Source organism: Salmo salar, chromosome 23 (genome assembly GCF_965601325.2).
Source record: "Salmo salar chromosome 23, fSalSal1, whole genome shotgun sequence".
Taxonomy (NCBI): domain Eukaryota; kingdom Metazoa; phylum Chordata; class Actinopteri; order Salmoniformes; family Salmonidae; genus Salmo; species Salmo salar.
Window position 1 is genome coordinate 53,042,501 of NC_138313.1, and position 17,310 is coordinate 53,059,810.

Consider the following 17,310-nt stretch of genomic DNA (forward strand, 5'->3'; position numbering starts at 1 on the left):
AACGCATTTTTCTTAGTTTGACCCCCTGAACCATCCATAGTTCAAATTCAGCAGCCGATGCGCTAGTTTGACGAACACTTTACTAGCTAGCTACATTGGCTTGCAAAAGTATTCACCCCCTTGGCATTTTCCCCATTTTGTTGCCTTACAACCTGGAATTAAAATTGATTTTTTTGGGGGGGGTTTGTATCATTTGATTTACACAACATGCCTACCACTTTGAAGATGCAAAATATTTTTTCTTGTGAAACAAACAAGAAATAAGACAAAACAACTGAAAACTTGAGCGTGCATAATCTACTTTGTAGAGCCACCTTTTGCAGCAATTACAGCTACAAGTGTCTTGGGGTATGTCTCTATAAACTTGGCACATCTAGCCACTGGGATGTTTGCCCATTCTTTAAGGCAAAACTGCTCCAGCTCCTTCAAGTTGGATGGGTTTTGCTGGTGTACATCAATCTTTAAGTCATACCACAGATTCTGAATTGGATTGAGGTCTGGGCTTTGACTAGGCCATTCCAAGACATTTAAATGTTTCCCATTAAACCAGTCGAGTGTTGCTTTAGCAGTATGCTTACGGTCATTGTCCTGCTGGAAGGTGAACCTCCGTCCCAGTCTCAAATCTCTCGAAGACTGAAACAGGGATCCCTCAAGAATTTCCCTGTATTTAGCGCCATCCATCATTCCTTCAATTCTAAGCAGTTTCCCAGTCCCTGCTGATGAAAAACTGTGGGGATGCTATTCTCGGGGTGATGAGAGGTGTTGGGTTTGTGCCAGATATAGCTCTTTCCTTGATGGCCAAAAAGCTCAATTTTAGCCTGGTCCGTGAGTTTTGGTGGGCGGCTCTCTCTTTAACGGTGCTCCGTGGGATGTTCAAAGTTTCTGATCTTTTCTTTATAACTCAACCATGATCTGTACTTCTCCACAACTTTGTCCCTGACCTGTTTGGAGAGCTCCTTGGTCTTCATGGTGCCCCTTGGGATTCATAGCAAAGGGGGTGAATACATACAGTTGAAGTCAGAAGTTTACATTCACCTTAGCCAAATACATTTAAACTCAGTTTTTTCACAATTCCTGACATTTAATCCTAGTAAGAATTCCCTGTCTTAGGTCAGTTAGAATCACCACTTTATTTTAAGAATGTTAAATGTCAGAATAATAGTAGAGAGAGTGATTTAATTCAGGTTTTAAGTTGGGTGAATTTTGGCCCATTCCTCCTGACAGAGCTGGTGTAACAGTCAGGTTTGTAGGCCTCCTTGCTCGCACACGCTTTTTCAGTTCTGCCCACACATTTTCTATAGGATTGAGGTCAGGGCTTTGTGATGGCCACTCCAATACCTTGACTTAGTTGTCCTTAAGCCATTTTTGCCACAACTTTGGAAGTATGCTTGGGGTCATTGTCCATTTGGAAGACCCATCTGCGACCAAGCTTTAACTTCCTGACTGATGTCTTGAGATGTTGCCTCAATATATCCACATCATTTTCCACCCTCATGATGCCATCTATTTTGTGAAGTGCACCAGTCCCTCCTGCAGCAAAGCACCCCCACAACATGATGCTGCCACCCCTGTGCTTCATGGTTGGGATGGTGTTCTTCGGCTTGCAAGCCTCCCCCTTTTCCTCCAAACATAATGATGGTCATTATGGCCAAACAGTTCTATTTTTGTTTATCAGACCAGAGGACATTTCTCCAAGAAGTATGATCTTTGTCCCATGTGCAGTTACAAACCGTAGTCTGGCTTTTTTTTATGATGGTTTTGGAGCAGTGGCTTCTTCCTTGCTGAGCGGCCTTTCAGGTTATGTCGATATAGGACTCGTTTTACTGTGGATATAGATACTTTTGTACCTGTTTCCTCCAGCATCTTCACAAGGTCCTTTGCTGTTGTTCTGGGATTGATTTGCACTTTTCGCACCAAAGTACGTTCATCTCTAGGAGACAGAACGCGTCTCCTTCCTGAGCGGTGTGACGGCTGCGTGGTCCATTGGTGTTTATACGTGCGTACTATTGTTTGTACAGATGAACGTGGTACCTTCAGGCGTTTGGAAATTGCTCCCAAGGATGAACCAGACTTGTGGAGGTCTACAACTTTTTTTTCTGAGGTCTTGGCTGATTTCGTTTGATTTTCCCATGATGCCAAGCAAAGAGGCACTGAGTTTGAAGTTTGAAATCAATTTAAATTACAGGTTGTAATGCAACAAAATAGTAAAAAAACGCCAAGGGGGGTGAAAACCTTTGCAAGCCACTGTAGTTGTATGACTGAATGATGAACGCTAGTAAGGGGCTTTTAAACGGTAAATTCAATTTTAAAATCACTCCCAGATGTTTCTCTGGATAAAACCAAAGTTATTTGCATCTACTGCAAGGCTGAATTTTCACCGAAGTACATCGAGTCTTCGTTATCATTTATTTACAAGCGAAACACACCGTTACTAGTAACGATGGAGGACGTCTTCAGTATGCTGGAAGAGTGAGAGGGATGGACAAGTCGACGAGAAGCAAGCTAACACAAAGCTATAGCCGAGTGGATAACTACTGCTTGCAGGCCAGTCCACATTGCGGAGGAAGAAGGCTTTAGGGATATCATTCGGAGAGGAATCGAACGAGTTACCCTCGAGAGCTCTGTGGATTTCATGACATTATTGGACATGTTTATGCTCTTTGTATCCATAGAGCCAGTTCTTTGTTTTTCTCATAGTGTGTGTGAGAGAATTTACGAGGCAGCATTAGTAGGTCTACTTGGAGTATTAGTAAGTTACAGGATTTTTTGTATTGATTAACTTGTTTATGATGAATATGACATTTAAAAACATTCGGAAACAGAATATTATAATATATTTATTTTTATATTTTTTATATTTTTGGTGTTTCAGTCGATTCATGCCTATAACTCAACATTGCTTTTTTTTAAATGGAAACATCGATTAACTACAGAATTTATTGTAATTAAAAAATATATATATATTTTAATCGTTTGACAGCCCTAGACTTTAATAAGGATTATATCTAAGATTTCTATGTATGGCTGCAAGTCTTACCATCTCCACCCAGGTGCCTCCTACGGGGATGAACTGTCCCTTTTTAACGAAGTGTTGGATCTGAGAGAACAGGCCTGGATACCAGCTCTTCACCCAGTCAAACTGCTGGGCCTGGAGAGAGAGGAGAGGAGAAACCACTATTAACCCAGTCAAACTGCTGGGCCTGGAGAGAGGAGAGGAGAGACCACTATTAACCCAGTCAAACTGCTGGGCCTGGAGAGAGGAGAGGAGAGACCACTATTAACCCAGTCAAACTGCTGGGCCTGGAGAGAGGAGAGGAGAGACCACTATTAACCCAGTCAAACTGCTGGGCCTGGAGAGAGAGGAGAGGAGAGACCACTATTAACCCAGTCAAACTGCTGGGTCTGGAGAGAGGAGAGGAGAGACCACTATTAACCCAGTCAAACTGCTGGGCCTGGAGAGAGGAGAGGAGAGACCACTATTAACCCAGTCAAACTGCTGGGCCTGGAGAGAGGAGAGGAGAGACCACTATTAACCCAGTCAAACTGCTGGGCCTGGAGAGGAGAGACCACTATTAACCCAGTCAAACTGCTGGGCCTGGAGAGAGGAGAGGAGAGACCACTATTAACCCAGTCAAACTGCTGGGCCTGGAGAGAGGAGAGGAGAGACCACTATTAACCCAGTCAAACTGCTGGGCCTGGAGAGAGGAAAGGAGAGACCACTATTAACCCAGTCAACCTGCTGGGCCTGGAGAGAGGAGAGGAGAGACCACTATTAACCCAGTCAAACTGCTGGGCCTGGAGAGAGGAGAGGAGAGACCACTATTAACCCAGTCAAACTGCTGGGTCTGGAGAGAGGAGAGACCACTAATAACCCAGTCAAACTGCTGGGCCTGGAGAGGAGAGACCACTATTAACCCAGTCAAACTGCTGGGTCTGGAGAGAGGAGAGACCACTAATAACCCAGTCAAACTGCTGGGCCTGGAGAGGAGAGACCACTATTAACCCAGTCAAACTGCTGGGCCTGGAGAGGAGAGACCACTATTAACCCAGTCAAACTGCTGGGCCTGGAGAGAGGAGAGGAGAGACCACTATTAACCCAGTCAAACTGCTGGGCCTGGAGAGAGGAGAGACCACTAATAACCCAGTCAAACTGCTGGGCCTGGAGAGAGGAGAGACCACTATTAACCCAGTCAACCTGCTGGGCCTGGAGAGGAGAGACCACTATTAACCCAGTCAAACTGCTGGGCCTAGAGAGGAGAGACCACTATTAACCCAGTCAAACTGCTGGGCCTGGAGAGAGGAGAGGAGAGACCACTATTAACCCAGTCAAACTGCTGGGTCTGGAGAGAGGAGAGGAGAGACCACTATTAACCCAGTCAAACTGCTGGGCCTAGAGAGGAGAGACCACTATTAACCCAGTCAAACTGCTGGGCCTGGAGAGAGGAGAGGAGAGACCACTATTAACCCAGTCAAACTGCTGGGTCTGGAGAGAGGAGAGACCACTATTAACCCAGTCAAACTGCTGGGCCTGGAGAGAGGAGAGGAGAGACCACTATTAACCCAGTCAAACTGCTGGGCCTGGAGAGAGGAGAGGAGAGACCACTATTAACCCAGTCAAACTGCTGGGTCTGGAGAGAGGAGAGACCACTATTAACCCAGTCAAACTGCTGGGCCTGGAGAGAGGAGAGACCACTATTAACCCAGTCAAACTGCTGGGCCTGGAGAGAGGAGAGGAGAGACCACTATTAACCCAGTCAAACTGCTGGGCCTGGAGAGAGGAGAGGAGAGACCACTATTAACCCAGTCAAACTGCTGGGCCTGGAGAGAGGAGAGGAGAGACCACTATTAACCCAGTCAAACTGCTGGGCCTGGAGAGATGAGAGGAGAGACCACTATTAACCCAGTCAACCTGCTGGGCCTGGAGAGGAGAGACCACTATTAACCCAGTCAAACTGCTGGGCCTGGAGAGAGGAGAGGAGAGACCACTATTAACCCAGTCAAACTGCTGGGCCTGGAGAGAGGAGAGACCACTATTAACCCAGTCAAACTGCTGGGCCTGGAGAGGAGAGACCACTATTAACCCAGTCAAACTGCTGGGCCTAGAGAGGAGAGACCACTATTAACCCAGTCAAACTGCTGGGCCTGGAGAGAGGAGAGGAGAGACCACTATTAACCCAGTCAAACTGCTGGGTCTGGAGAGAGAGGAGAGGAGAGACCACTATTAACCCAGTCAAACTGCTGGGCCTGGAGAGGAGAGACCACTATTAACCCAGTCAAACTGCTGGGCCTGGAGAGAGGAGAGACCACTATTAACCCAGTCAAACTGCTGGGCCTGGAGAGAGGAGAGACCACTATTAACCCAGTCAAACTGCTGGGCCTGGAGAGGAGAGGAGAGACCACTATTAACCCAGTCAAACTGCTGGGTCTGGAGAGAGGAGAGGAGAGACCACTATTAACCCAGTCAAACTGCTGGGCCTGGAGAGAGGAGAGGAGAGACCACTATTAACCCAGTCAAACTGCTGGGCCTGGAGAGAGGAGAGGAGAGACCACTATTAACCCAGTCAAACTGCTGGGTCTGGAGAGAGGAGAGACCACTATTAACCCAGTCAAACTGCTGGGCCTGGAGAGAGAGGAGAGGAGAGACCACTATTAACCCAGTCAAACTGCTGGGCCTGGAGAGAGAGGAGAGGAGAGACCACTATTAACCCAGTCAAACTGCTGGGCCTGGAGAGAGGAGAGGAGAGACCACTATTAACCCAGTCAAACTGCTGGGCCTGGAGAGAGGAGAGACCACTAATAACCCAGTCAACCTGCTGGGCCTGGAGAGAGGAGAGGAGAGACCACTATTAACCCAGTCAAACTGCTGGGCCTGGAGAGGAGAGACCACTATTAACCCAGTCAAACTGCTGGGCCTGGAGAGAGGAGAGACCACTATTAACCCAGTCAAACTGCTGGGCCTGGAGAGAGGAGAGGAGAGACCACTATTAACCCAGTCAAACTGCTGGGTCTGGAGAGGAGAGAGGAGAGACCACTATTAACCCAGTCAAACTGCTGGGCCTGGAGAGAGGAGAGGAGAGACCACTATTAACCCAGTCAACCTGCTGGGCCTGGAGAGAGGAGAGACCACTATTAACCCAGTCAACCTGCTGGGCCTGGAGAGAGGAGAGGAGAGACCACTATTAACCCAGTCAAACTGCTGGGCCTGGAGAGAGGAGAGGAGAGACCACTATTAACCCAGTCAAACTGCTGGGCCTGGAGAGAGGAGAGACCACTATTAACCCAGTCAAACTGCTGGGCCTGGAGAGAGGAGAGGAGAGACCACTATTAACCCAGTCAAACTGCTGGGCCTGGAGAGGAGAGACCACTATTAACCCAGTCAACCTGCTGGGCCTGGAGAGGAGAGACCACTATTAACCCAGTCAAACTGCTGGGCCTGGAGAGAGGAGAGACCACTATTAACCCAGTCAAACTGCTGGGCCTGGAGAGAGGAGAGGAGAGACCACTATTAACCCAGTCAAACTGCTGGGCCTGGAGAGAGAGGAGAGGAGAGACCACTATTAACCCAGTCAAACTGCTGGGCCTGGAGAGAGGGGAGGAGAGACCACTATTAACCCAGTCAAACTGCTGGGCCTGGAGAGGAGAGACCACTATTAACCCAGTTAATGAACAGGTGAGTGTGTATTAAAGGTGCAGTACATGTGAACATGTGAGTGTGTATTAAAGGGGCAGTACCTGTGAACAGGTGAGTGTGTATTAAAGGGACAGTACCTGTGAACAGGTGAGTGTGTATTAAAGGGACAGTACCTGTGAACAGGTGAGTGTGTATTTAAAGGGACAGTACCTGTGAACAGGTGAGTGTGTATTAAAGGGACAGTACATGTGAACAGGTGAGTGTGTATTAATGGGGCAGTACCTGTGAACAGGTGAGTGTGTATTAAAGGGGCAGTACATGTGAACATGTGAGTGTGTATTAAAGGGGCAGTACCTGTGAACAGGTGAGTGTGTATTAAAGGGACAGTACCTGTGAACAGGTGAGTGTGTATTTAAAGGGACAGTACCTGTGAACAGGTGAGTGTGTATTAAAGGGACAGTACATGTGAACAGGTGAGTGTGTATTAAAGGTGCAGTACATGTGAACAGGTGAGTGTGTATTAAAGGGGCAGTACCTGTGAACAGGTGAGTGTGTATTAAAGGGGCAGTACCTGTGAACAGGTGAGTGTGTATTAAAGGGACAGTACATGTGAACAGGTGAGTGTGTATTAAAGGTACAATACCTGTGAACAGGTGAGTGTGTATTAAAGGGGCAGTACATGTGAACATGTGAGTGTGTATTAAAGGGGCAGTACATGTGAACAGGTGAGTGTGTATTAAAGGTACAATACCTGTGAACAGGTGAGTGTGTATTAAAGGGGCAGTACATGTGAACAGGTGAGTGTGTATTAAAGGTACAATACCTGTGAACAGGTGAGTGTGTATTAAAGGGACAGTACCTGTGAACAGATGAGTGTGTATTAAAGGTACAATACCTGTGAACAGGTGAGTGTGTATTAAAGGGGCAGTACCTGTGAACAGGTGAGTGTGTATTAAAGGGGCAGTACCTGTGAACAGGTGAGTGTGTATTAAAGGGGCAGTACATGTGAACAGGTGAGTGTGTATTAAAGGGGCAGTACCTGTGAACAGGTGAGTGTGTATTAAAGGGGCAGTACCTGTGAACAGGTGAGTGTGTATTAAAGGTACAGTACCTGTGAACAGGTGAGTGTGTATTAAAGGGGCAGTACATGTGAACATGTGAGTGTGTATTAAAGGGACAGTACCTGTGAACAGGTGAGTGTGTATTAAAGGTACAGTACCTGTGAACAGGTGAGTGTGTATTAAAGGGGCAGTACCTGTGAACAGGTGAGTGTGTATTAAAGGTACAATACCTGTGAACAGGTGAGTGTGTATTAAAGGGGCAGTACATGTGAACATGTGAGTGTGTATTAAAGGGGCAGTACCTGTGAACAGGTGAGTGTGTATTAAAGGGACAGTACCTGTGAACAGGTGAGTGTGTATTTAAAGGGACAGTACCTGTGAACAGGTGAGTGTGTATTAACGGGGCAGTACCTGTGAACAGGTGAGTGTGTATTAACGGGGCAGTACATGTGAACAGGTGAGTGTGTATTAAAGGGGCAGTACCTGTGAACAGGTGAGTGTGTATTAACGGGGCAGTACCTGTGAACAGGTGAGTGTGTATTAAAGGGACAGTACCTGTGAACAGGTGAGTGTGTATTAAAGGGGCAGTACCTGTGAACAGGTGAGTGTGTATTAAAGGGGCAGTACCTGTGAACAGGTGAGTGTGTATTAAAGGTACAGTACCTGTGAACAGGTGAGTGTGTATTAAAGGGGCAGTACCTGTGAACAGGTGAGTGTGTATTAAAGGTACAATACCTGTGAACAGGTGAGTGTGTATTAAAGGGGCAGTACCTGTGAACAGGTGAGTGTGTATTAAAGGGGCAGTACATGTGAACAGGTGAGTGTGTATTAAAGGGGCAGTACATGTGAACATGTGAGTGTGTATTAAAGGGGCAGTACCTGTGAACAGGTGAGTGTGTATTAAAGGGACAGTACCTGTGAACAGGTGAGTGTGTATTTAAAGGGACAGTACCTGTGAACAGGTGAGTGTGTATTAAAGGGACAGTACCTGTGAACAGGTGAGTGTGTATTAAAGGGGCAGTACCTGTGAACAGGTGAAGACCATGTGAGGGTTCTTCTCCATCAGTCTGATCACAGTCACCCAGCTCCTGGCACACTTCCTGATGGTCTCCTCATAGGGCCACAGCCAGGCTAGATAGAGACAGGGACAGAGCAGGGTAGTCCAGTGGAGCAGCAGTACACAGTGGAGCAGCGGTACACAGCGGAGCAGCAGCAGACGGAGCAGCAGTACACAGTGGAGCAGCAGTACACAGTGGAACAGCAGTACACAGCGGAGCTGCAGTACACAGCGGAGCAGCAGCAGACAGTGGAGCAGCAGTACACAGTGGAGCAGCAGTACACAGTGGAGCAGCAGTACACAGTGGGGCAGCAGTACAGAGTGGAGCAGCAGTACACAGTGGAGCAGCAGTACACAGCGGAGCAGCAGTACACAGTGGAGCAGCAGCAGACAGTGGAGCAGCATTACACAGTGGAGCTGCAGTACACAGTGGAGCAGCAGTACACAGTGGAGCAGCAGTACAGAGTGGAGCAGCAGTACAGAGTGGAGCAGCAGTACAGAGTGGAGCAGCAGCAGACAGTGGAGCAGCAGTAGACAGTGGAGCAGCAGTACACAGTGGAGCAGCAGCAGACAGTGGAGCAGCAGTACACAGTGGAGCAGCAGCAGACAGTGGAGCAGCAGTACACAGCGGAGCAGCAGTAGACAGTGGAGCAGCAGCAGACAGTGGAGCAGCATTACACAGTGGAGCTGCAGTACACAGTGGAGCAGCAGTACACAGTGGAGCAGCAGTACAGAGTGGAGCAGCAGTACAGAGTGGAGCAGCAGTACAGAGTGGAGCAGCAGCAGACAGTGGAGCAGCAGTAGACAGTGGAGCAGCAGTACACAGTGGAGCAGCAGCAGACAGTGGAGCAGCAGTACACAGTGGAGCAGCAGCAGACAGTGGAGCAGCAGCAGACAGTGGAGCAGCAGTACAGGAGAACTCAATACATGGACATAGACTAAACAAAAGCAGTCAACTTGAAAGTGAGAGATGTTCACCTGAGTCAATGTGGCAGTGTCCCATAGCGTGGACAATGTGCTGGCTCTCTCCGTTCCTCTGGCTGAAGAACTTCTGAGCCAGACTCCGGGCCGCAGGAAATGAGCTGGGATTGGTCGGCTCACACAGGTTCACCATCTCATTGGCTGTGAACAGAGCCTGGTAGCCGCGCTGTTCCCCCTCGCCCAGCAACTGAGAGGAGGCAGAAGATCAACAGGCCAATGAGAAAGCAGGAAGAGAACAGCAGAAAACACACTGACTAAAATTCACAGTTACACTTCATTCACAGTTACACTTCATTCACTCACAGTTACACTTCATTCACACACAGTTACACTTCATTCACTCACAGTTACACTTCATTCACTCACAGTTACACTTCATTCACTCACAGTTACACTTCATTCACACACAGTTACACTTCATTCACTCACAGTTACACTTCATTCACACACAGTTACACTTCATTCACAGTTACACTTCATTCACTCACAGTTACACTTCATTCACACACAGTTACACTTCATTCACTCACAGTTACACTTCATTCACTCACAGTTACACTTCATTCACTCACAGTTACACTTCATTCACACACAGTTACACTTCATTCACTCACAGTTACACTTCATTCACTCACAGTTACACTTCATTCACTCACAGTTACACTTCATTCACTCACAGTTACACTTCACTCACAGTTACACTTCATTCACTCACAGTTACACTTCATTCACTCACAGTTACACTTCATTCACGCACAGTTACATTTCATTCACTCACAGTTACACTTCATTCACTCACAGTTACACTTCATTCACGCACAGTTACACTTCATTCACTCACAGTTACACTTCATTCACTCACAGTTACACTTCATTCACTCACAGTTACACTTCATTCACTCACAGTTACACTTCATTCACACAGTTACACTTCATTCACTCACAGTTACATTTCATTCACTCACAGTTACACTTCATTCACTCACAGTTACACTTCATTCACTCACAGTTACACTTCATTCACAGTTACACTTCATTCACTCACAGTTACACTTCATTCACTAACAGTTACACTTCATTCACAGTTACACTTCATTCACTCACAGTTACATTTCATTCACTCACAGTTACACTTCATTCACTCACAGTTACACTTCATTCACTCACAGTTACACTTCATTCACAGTTACACTTCATTCACTCACTGTTACACTTCATTCACAGTTACACTTCATTCACAGTTACACTTCATTCACAGTTACACTTGACCCCACCTTGCTCCAGACATGACCTCTTGACCTAATTCACATCCTGTTAGGGTTAGTACCTTCACATGATAGAATACTGATATCCCAAGGTACCTTGACCACGTCAACCAGCATCTCCAAGTCAGTCAGGAGCTCTCTGACTTCCTGTTTAAAAACCACAAGCTCAGCTTTCTGGACAGAGTACTTCCTGTCTGGGTCAGGTGCTGCAATCATGGATCCCTGTCCCGCTCCGAAAAGACCGTTACAAGCCAACTCTACATACAGGGAGATGCTGAAAGAGAGAGAAGACAGGAGAGACTACAGTTTACAACACAGAACGAGAACACACCATAGATTCCTGACTCGCCGCAAACAGCCCGTTACGCGCCGACTCAATGTAGAGCAAGGATGTCAAGTCTTTAGTCGACCCGAGAGTCGCCTTTTCTTTCAACCAATCGATTGGTTGAAATGTTTATACGTACATATATCTTGACACATCCTATGTGTTTTTTAATCAAATCAACTACATTCACTGAGATATATTTTATATTTTGAGATTGTTAATAAAACAAATAGCCACCCATTGCCGGCCACACAAGGATTTCAAATGGCAGAAAAATCCCTGAAGAGCGTCTGTTATTAAATGACTGAAACGTAAAAATGTAAAATGAATTGAACACACTAACCTGTGTGGTTCCTCATCCTCCAGACACTCAGTCAAGACGTAGCTGGTCTTCTCCCCTTCTTTGGACAACCCCTGTCAACCAAATATCAACATCAAGGTCAACAACACTTGGGGGTTGAGGTAGTGTTATGGGGGTTGAGGTACTGTAGTGTTATGGGGGTTGAGGTAGTGTTATGGGGGTTGAGGTACTGTAGTGTTATGGGGGTTGAGGTACTGTAGTGTTATGGGGGTTGAGGTAGTGTTATGGGGGTTGAGGTACTGTAGTGTTATGGGGGTTGAGGTACTGTAGTGTTATGGGGGTTGAGGTAGTGTTATGGGGGTTGAGGTACTGTAGTGTTATGGGGGTTGAGGTACTGTAGTGTTATGGGGGTTGAGGTACTGTAGCGTTATGGGGGTTGAGGTACTGTAGTGTTATGGGGGTTGAGGTACTGTAGTGTTATGGGGGTTGAGGTACTGTAGTGTTATGGGGGTTGAGGTACTGTAGTGTTATGGGGGTTGAGGTACTGTAGTGTTATGGGGGTTGAGGTACTGTAGTGTTATGGGGGTTGAGGTAGTGTTATGGGGGTTGAGGTACTGTAGTGTTATGGGGGTTGAGGTACTGTAGTGTTATGGGGGTTGAGGTACTGTAGTGTTATGGGGGTTGAGGTACTGTAGTGTTATGGGGGTTGAGGTACTGTAGTGTTATGGGGGTTGAGGTACTGTAGTGTTATGGGGGTTGAGGTACTGTAGTGTTATGGGGGTTGAGGTACTGTAGCGTTATGGGGGTTGAGGTACTGTAGTGTTATGGGGGTTGAGGTACTGTAGTGTTATGGGGGTTGAGGTACTGTAGTGTTATGGGGGTTGAGGTACTGTAGCGTTATGGGGGTTGAGGTAGCGTTATGGGGGTTGAGGTACTGTAGTGTTATGGGGGTTGAGGTACTGTAGTGTTATGGGGGTTGAGGTACTGTAGCGTTATGGGGTTGAGGTACTGTAGTGTTATGGGGGTTGAGGTACTGTAGTGTTATGGGGTTGAGGTACTGTAGTGTTATGGGGTTGAGGTACTGTAGTGTTATGGGGGTTGAGGTAGTGTTATGGGGGTTGAGGTAGTGTTATGGGGGTTGAGGTACTGTAGTGTTATGGGGGTTGAGGTACTGTAGTGTTATGGGGGTTGAGGTACTGTAGTGTTATGGGGGTTGAGGCGTAGTGTTATGGGGGTTGAGGTACTGTAGTGTTATGGGGTTGAGGTACTGTAGTGTTATGGGGGTTGAGGTACTGTAGTGTTATGGGGGTTGAGGTACTGTAGTGTTATGGGGTTGAGGTACTGTAGTGTTATGGGGGTTGAGGTACTGTAGTGTTATGGGGTTGAGGTACTGTAGTGTTATGGGGGTTGAGGTACTGTAGTGTTATGGGGGTTGAGGTAGTGTTATGGGGGTTGAGGTAGTGTTATGGGGGTTGAGGTACTGTAGTGTTATGGGGGTTGAGGTACTGTAGTGTTATGGGGGTTGAGGTACTGTAGTGTTATGGGGGTTGAGGACTGTAGTGTTATGGGGGTTGAGGTACTGTAGTGTTATGGGGTTGAGGTACTGTAGTGTTATGGGGTTGAGGTACTGTAGTGTTATGGGGGTTGAGGTACTGTAGTGTTATGGGGGTTGAGGTACTGTAGTGTTATGGGGGTTGAGGTACTGTAGTGTTATGGGGTTGAGGTACTGTAGTGTTATGGGGGTTGAGGTACTGTAGTGTTATGGGGGTTGAGGTACTGTAGCGTTATGGGGGTTGAGGTACTGTAGTGTTATGGGGGTTGAGGTACTGTAGTGTTATGGGGGTTGAGGTACTGTAGTGTTATGGGGGTTGAGGTACTGTAGTGTTATGGGGGTTGAGGTACTGTAGTGTTATGGGGGTTGAGGTACTGTAGTGTTATGGGGGTTGAGGTACTGTAGCGTTATGGGGGTTGAGGTACTGTAGTGTTATGGGGGTTGAGGTACTGTAGTGTTATGGGGGTTGAGGTACTGTAGCGTTATGGGGGTTGAGGTACTGTAGCGTTATGGGGGTTGAGGTACTGTAGTGTTATGGGGGTTGAGGTACTGTAGTGTTATGGGGGTTGAGGTACTGTAGCGTTATGGGGGTTGAGGTACTGTAGTGTTATGGGGTTGAGGTACTGTAGCGTTATGGGGGTTGAGGTACTGTAGTGTTATGGGGGTTGAGGTACTGTAGTGTTATGGGGGTTGAGGTACTGTAGTGTTATGGGGGTTGAGGTACTGTAGTGTTATGGGGGTTGAGGTAGTGTAGTGTTATGGGGGTTGAGGTACTGTAGTGTTATGGGGGTTGAGGTACTGTAGCGTTATGGGGGTTGAGGTACTGTAGTGTTATGGGGGTTGAGGTACTGTAGTGTTATGGGGGTTGAGGTACTGTAGTGTTATGGGGGTTGAGGTAGTGTTATGGGGGTTGAGGTACTGTAGTGTTATGGGGGTTGAGGTACTGTAGTGTTATGGGGGTTGAGGTACTGTAGTGTTATGGGGGTTGAGGTACTGTAGTGTTATGGGGGTTGAGGTACTGTAGTGTTATGGGGGTTGAGGTACTGTAGTGTTATGGGGGTTGAGGTACTGTAGTGTTATGGGGGTTGAGGTAGTGTTATGGGGGTTGAGGTACTGTAGTGTTATGGGGGTTGAGGTACTGTAGCGTTATGGGGGTTGAGGTACTGTAGTGTTATGGGGGTTGAGGTACTGTAGTGTTATGGGGGTTGAGGTACTGTAGTGTTATGGGGGTTGAGGTACTGTAGTGTTATGGGGGTTGAGGTACTGTAGCGTTATGGGGGTTGAGGTAGTGTTATGGGGTTGAGGTACTGTAGTGTTATGGGGGTTGAGGTACTGTAGTGTTATGGGGTTGAGGTACTGTAGTGTTATGGGGGTTGAGGTACTGTAGTGTTATGGGGGTTGAGGTACTGTAGTGTTATGGGGGTTGAGGTACTGTAGTGTTATGGGGGTTGAGGTACTGTAGTGTTATGGGGGTTGAGGTACTGTAGTGTTATGGGGGTTGAGGTAGTGTTATGGGGGTTGAGGTACTGTAGTGTTATGGGGGTTGAGGTAGTGTAGCGTTATGGGGGTTGAGGTACTGTAGTGTTATGGGGGTTGAGGTACTGTAGTGTTATGGGGGTTGAGGTACTGTAGTGTTATGGGGGTTGAGGTACTGTAGCGTTATGGGGGTTGAGGTACTGTAGTGTTATGGGGGTTGAGGTACTGTAGCGTTATGGGGGTTGAGGTAGTGTTATGGGGTTGAGGTACTGTAGTGTTATGGGGGTTGAGGTACTGTAGTGTTATGGGGTTGAGGTACTGTAGTGTTATGGGGGTTGAGGTACTGTAGTGTTATGGGGGTTGAGGTACTGTAGTGTTATGGGGGTTGAGGTACTGTAGTGTTATGGGGGTTGAGGTACTGTAGTGTTATGGGGGTTGAGGTAGTGTTATGGGGGTTGAGGTACTGTAGTGTTATGGGGGTTGAGGTAGTGTAGCGTTATGGGGGTTGAGGTACTGTAGTGTTATGGGGGTTGAGGTACTGTAGTGTTATGGGGGTTGAGGTACTGTAGTGTTATGGGGGTTGAGGTACTGTAGTGTTATGGGGGTTGAGGTACTGTAGTGTTATGGGGGTTGAGGTACTGTAGTGTTATGGGGGTTGAGGTACTGTAGTGTTATGGGGGTTGAGGTACTGTAGTGTTATGGGGGTTGAGGTACTGTAGCGTTATGGGGTTGAGGTACTGTAGTGTTATGGGGGTTGAGGTACTGTAGCGTTATGGGGGTTGAGGTAGTGTTATGGGGTTGAGGTACTGTAGTGTTATGGGGGTTGAGGTACTGTAGTGTTATGGGGGTTGAGGTACTGTAGTGTTATGGGGGTTGAGGTACTGTAGTGTTATGGGGGTTGAGGTACTGTAGTGTTATGGGGGTTGAGGTACTGTAGCGTTATGGGGTTGAGGTACTGTAGTGTTATGGGGGTTGAGGTACTGTAGCGTTATGGGGGTTGAGGTAGTGTTATGGGGTTGAGGTACTGTAGTGTTATGGGGGTTGAGGTACTGTAGTGTTATGGGGGTTGAGGTAGTGTTATGGGGGTTGAGGTACTGTAGCGTTATGGGGGTTGAGGTACTGTAGTGTTATGGGGGTTGAGGTACTGTAGCGTTATGGGGGTTGAGGTACTGTAGTGTTATGGGGGTTGAGGTACTGTAGTGTTATGGGGGTTGAGGTACTGTAGTGTTATGGGGGTTGAGGTACTGTAGTGTTATGGGGGTTGAGGTACTGTAGTGTTATGGGGGTTGAGGTAGTGTTATGGGGGTTGAGGTACTGTAGTGTTATGGGGGTTGAGGTACTGTAGTGTTATGGGGGTTGAGGTACTGTAGTGTTATGGGGGTTGAGGTACTGTAGTGTTATGGGGGTTGAGGTACTGTAGTGTTATGGGGGTTGAGGTACTGTAGTGTTATGGGGGTTGAGGTACTGTAGTGTTATGGGGGTTGAGGTACTGTAGTGTTATGGGGGTTGAGGTACTGTAGTGTTATGGGGGTTGAGGTACTGTAGTGTTATGGGGGTTGAGGTACTGTAGTGTTATGGGGGTTGAGGTACTGTAGCGTTATGGGGGTTGAGGTACTGTAGTGTTATGGGGGTTGAGGTACTGTAGTGTTATGGGGGTTGAGGTACTGTAGTGTTATGGGGGTTGAGGTACTGTAGCGTTATGGGGGTTGAGGTAGCGTTATGGGGGTTGAGGTACTGTAGTGTTATGGGGGTTGAGGTACTGTAGTGTTATGGGGGTTGAGGTACTGTAGTGTTATGGGGGTTGAGGTACTGTAGTGTTATGGGGGTTGAGGTACTGTAGTGTTATGGGGTTGAGGTACTGTAGTGTTATGGGGGTTGAGGTAGTGTTATGGGGGTTGAGGTAGTGTTATGGGGGTTGAGGTACTGTAGTGTTATGGGGGTTGAGGTACTGTAGTGTTATGGGGGTTGAGGTAGTGTTATGGGGGTTGAGGTACTGTTATGGGGGTTGAGGTACTGTAGTGTTATGGGGGTTGAGGTACTGTAGTGTTATGGGGGTTGAGGTACTGTAGTGTTATGGGGGTTGAGGTATGTAGTGTTATGGGGGTTGAGGTACTGTAGTGTTATGGGGTTGAGGTACTGTAGTGTTATGGGGGTTGAGGTACTGTAGTGTTATGGGGGTTGAGGTACTGTAGTGTTATGGGGGTTGAGGTACTGTAGTGTTATGGGGGTTGAGGTACTGTAGTGTTATGGGGTTGAGGTACTGTAGTGTTATGGGGGTTGAGGTACTGTAGTGTTATGGGGGTTGAGGTACTGTAGCGTTATGGGGGTTGAGGTACTGTAGCGTTATGGGGTTGAGGTACTGTAGTGTTATGGGGGTTGAGGTACTGTAGTGTTATGGGGTTGAGGTACTGTAGTGTTATGGGGGTTGAGGTACTGTAGTGTTATGGGGGTTGAGGTACGTGTTATGGGGGTTGAGGTAGTGTTATGGGGGTTGAGGTACTGTAGTGTTATGGGGGTTGAGGTACTGTAGTGTTATGGGGGTTGAGGTACTGTAGTGTTATGGGGGTTGAGGTAGTGTTATGGGGGTTGAGGTACTGTAGTGTTATGGGGTTGAGGTACTGTAGTGTTATGGGGGTTGAGGTACTGTAGTGTTATGGGGGT

General features: G+C 47.4%; 1 protein-coding gene across 1 annotated transcript in view; it reads right to left on the reverse strand.

The window, feature by feature from the left end:
* The window catches only part of man2c1 (mannosidase, alpha, class 2C, member 1), an 86,664-nt gene that overhangs the window by 45,964 nt on the left and 23,390 nt on the right, over positions 1-17,310 (reverse strand). Inside the window, exons 4-8 of the mRNA XM_045706460.1 lie at positions 11,664-11,734; positions 11,092-11,269; positions 9,728-9,917; positions 8,717-8,823; positions 3,038-3,148 (exon numbers count right to left, since the gene is read on the reverse strand). Of these exons, the coding sequence (XP_045562416.1) occupies positions 3,038-3,148; positions 8,717-8,823; positions 9,728-9,917; positions 11,092-11,269; positions 11,664-11,734 (657 nt within the window). The remainder of the gene's footprint in view (positions 1-3,037; positions 3,149-8,716; positions 8,824-9,727; positions 9,918-11,091; positions 11,270-11,663; positions 11,735-17,310) is intronic.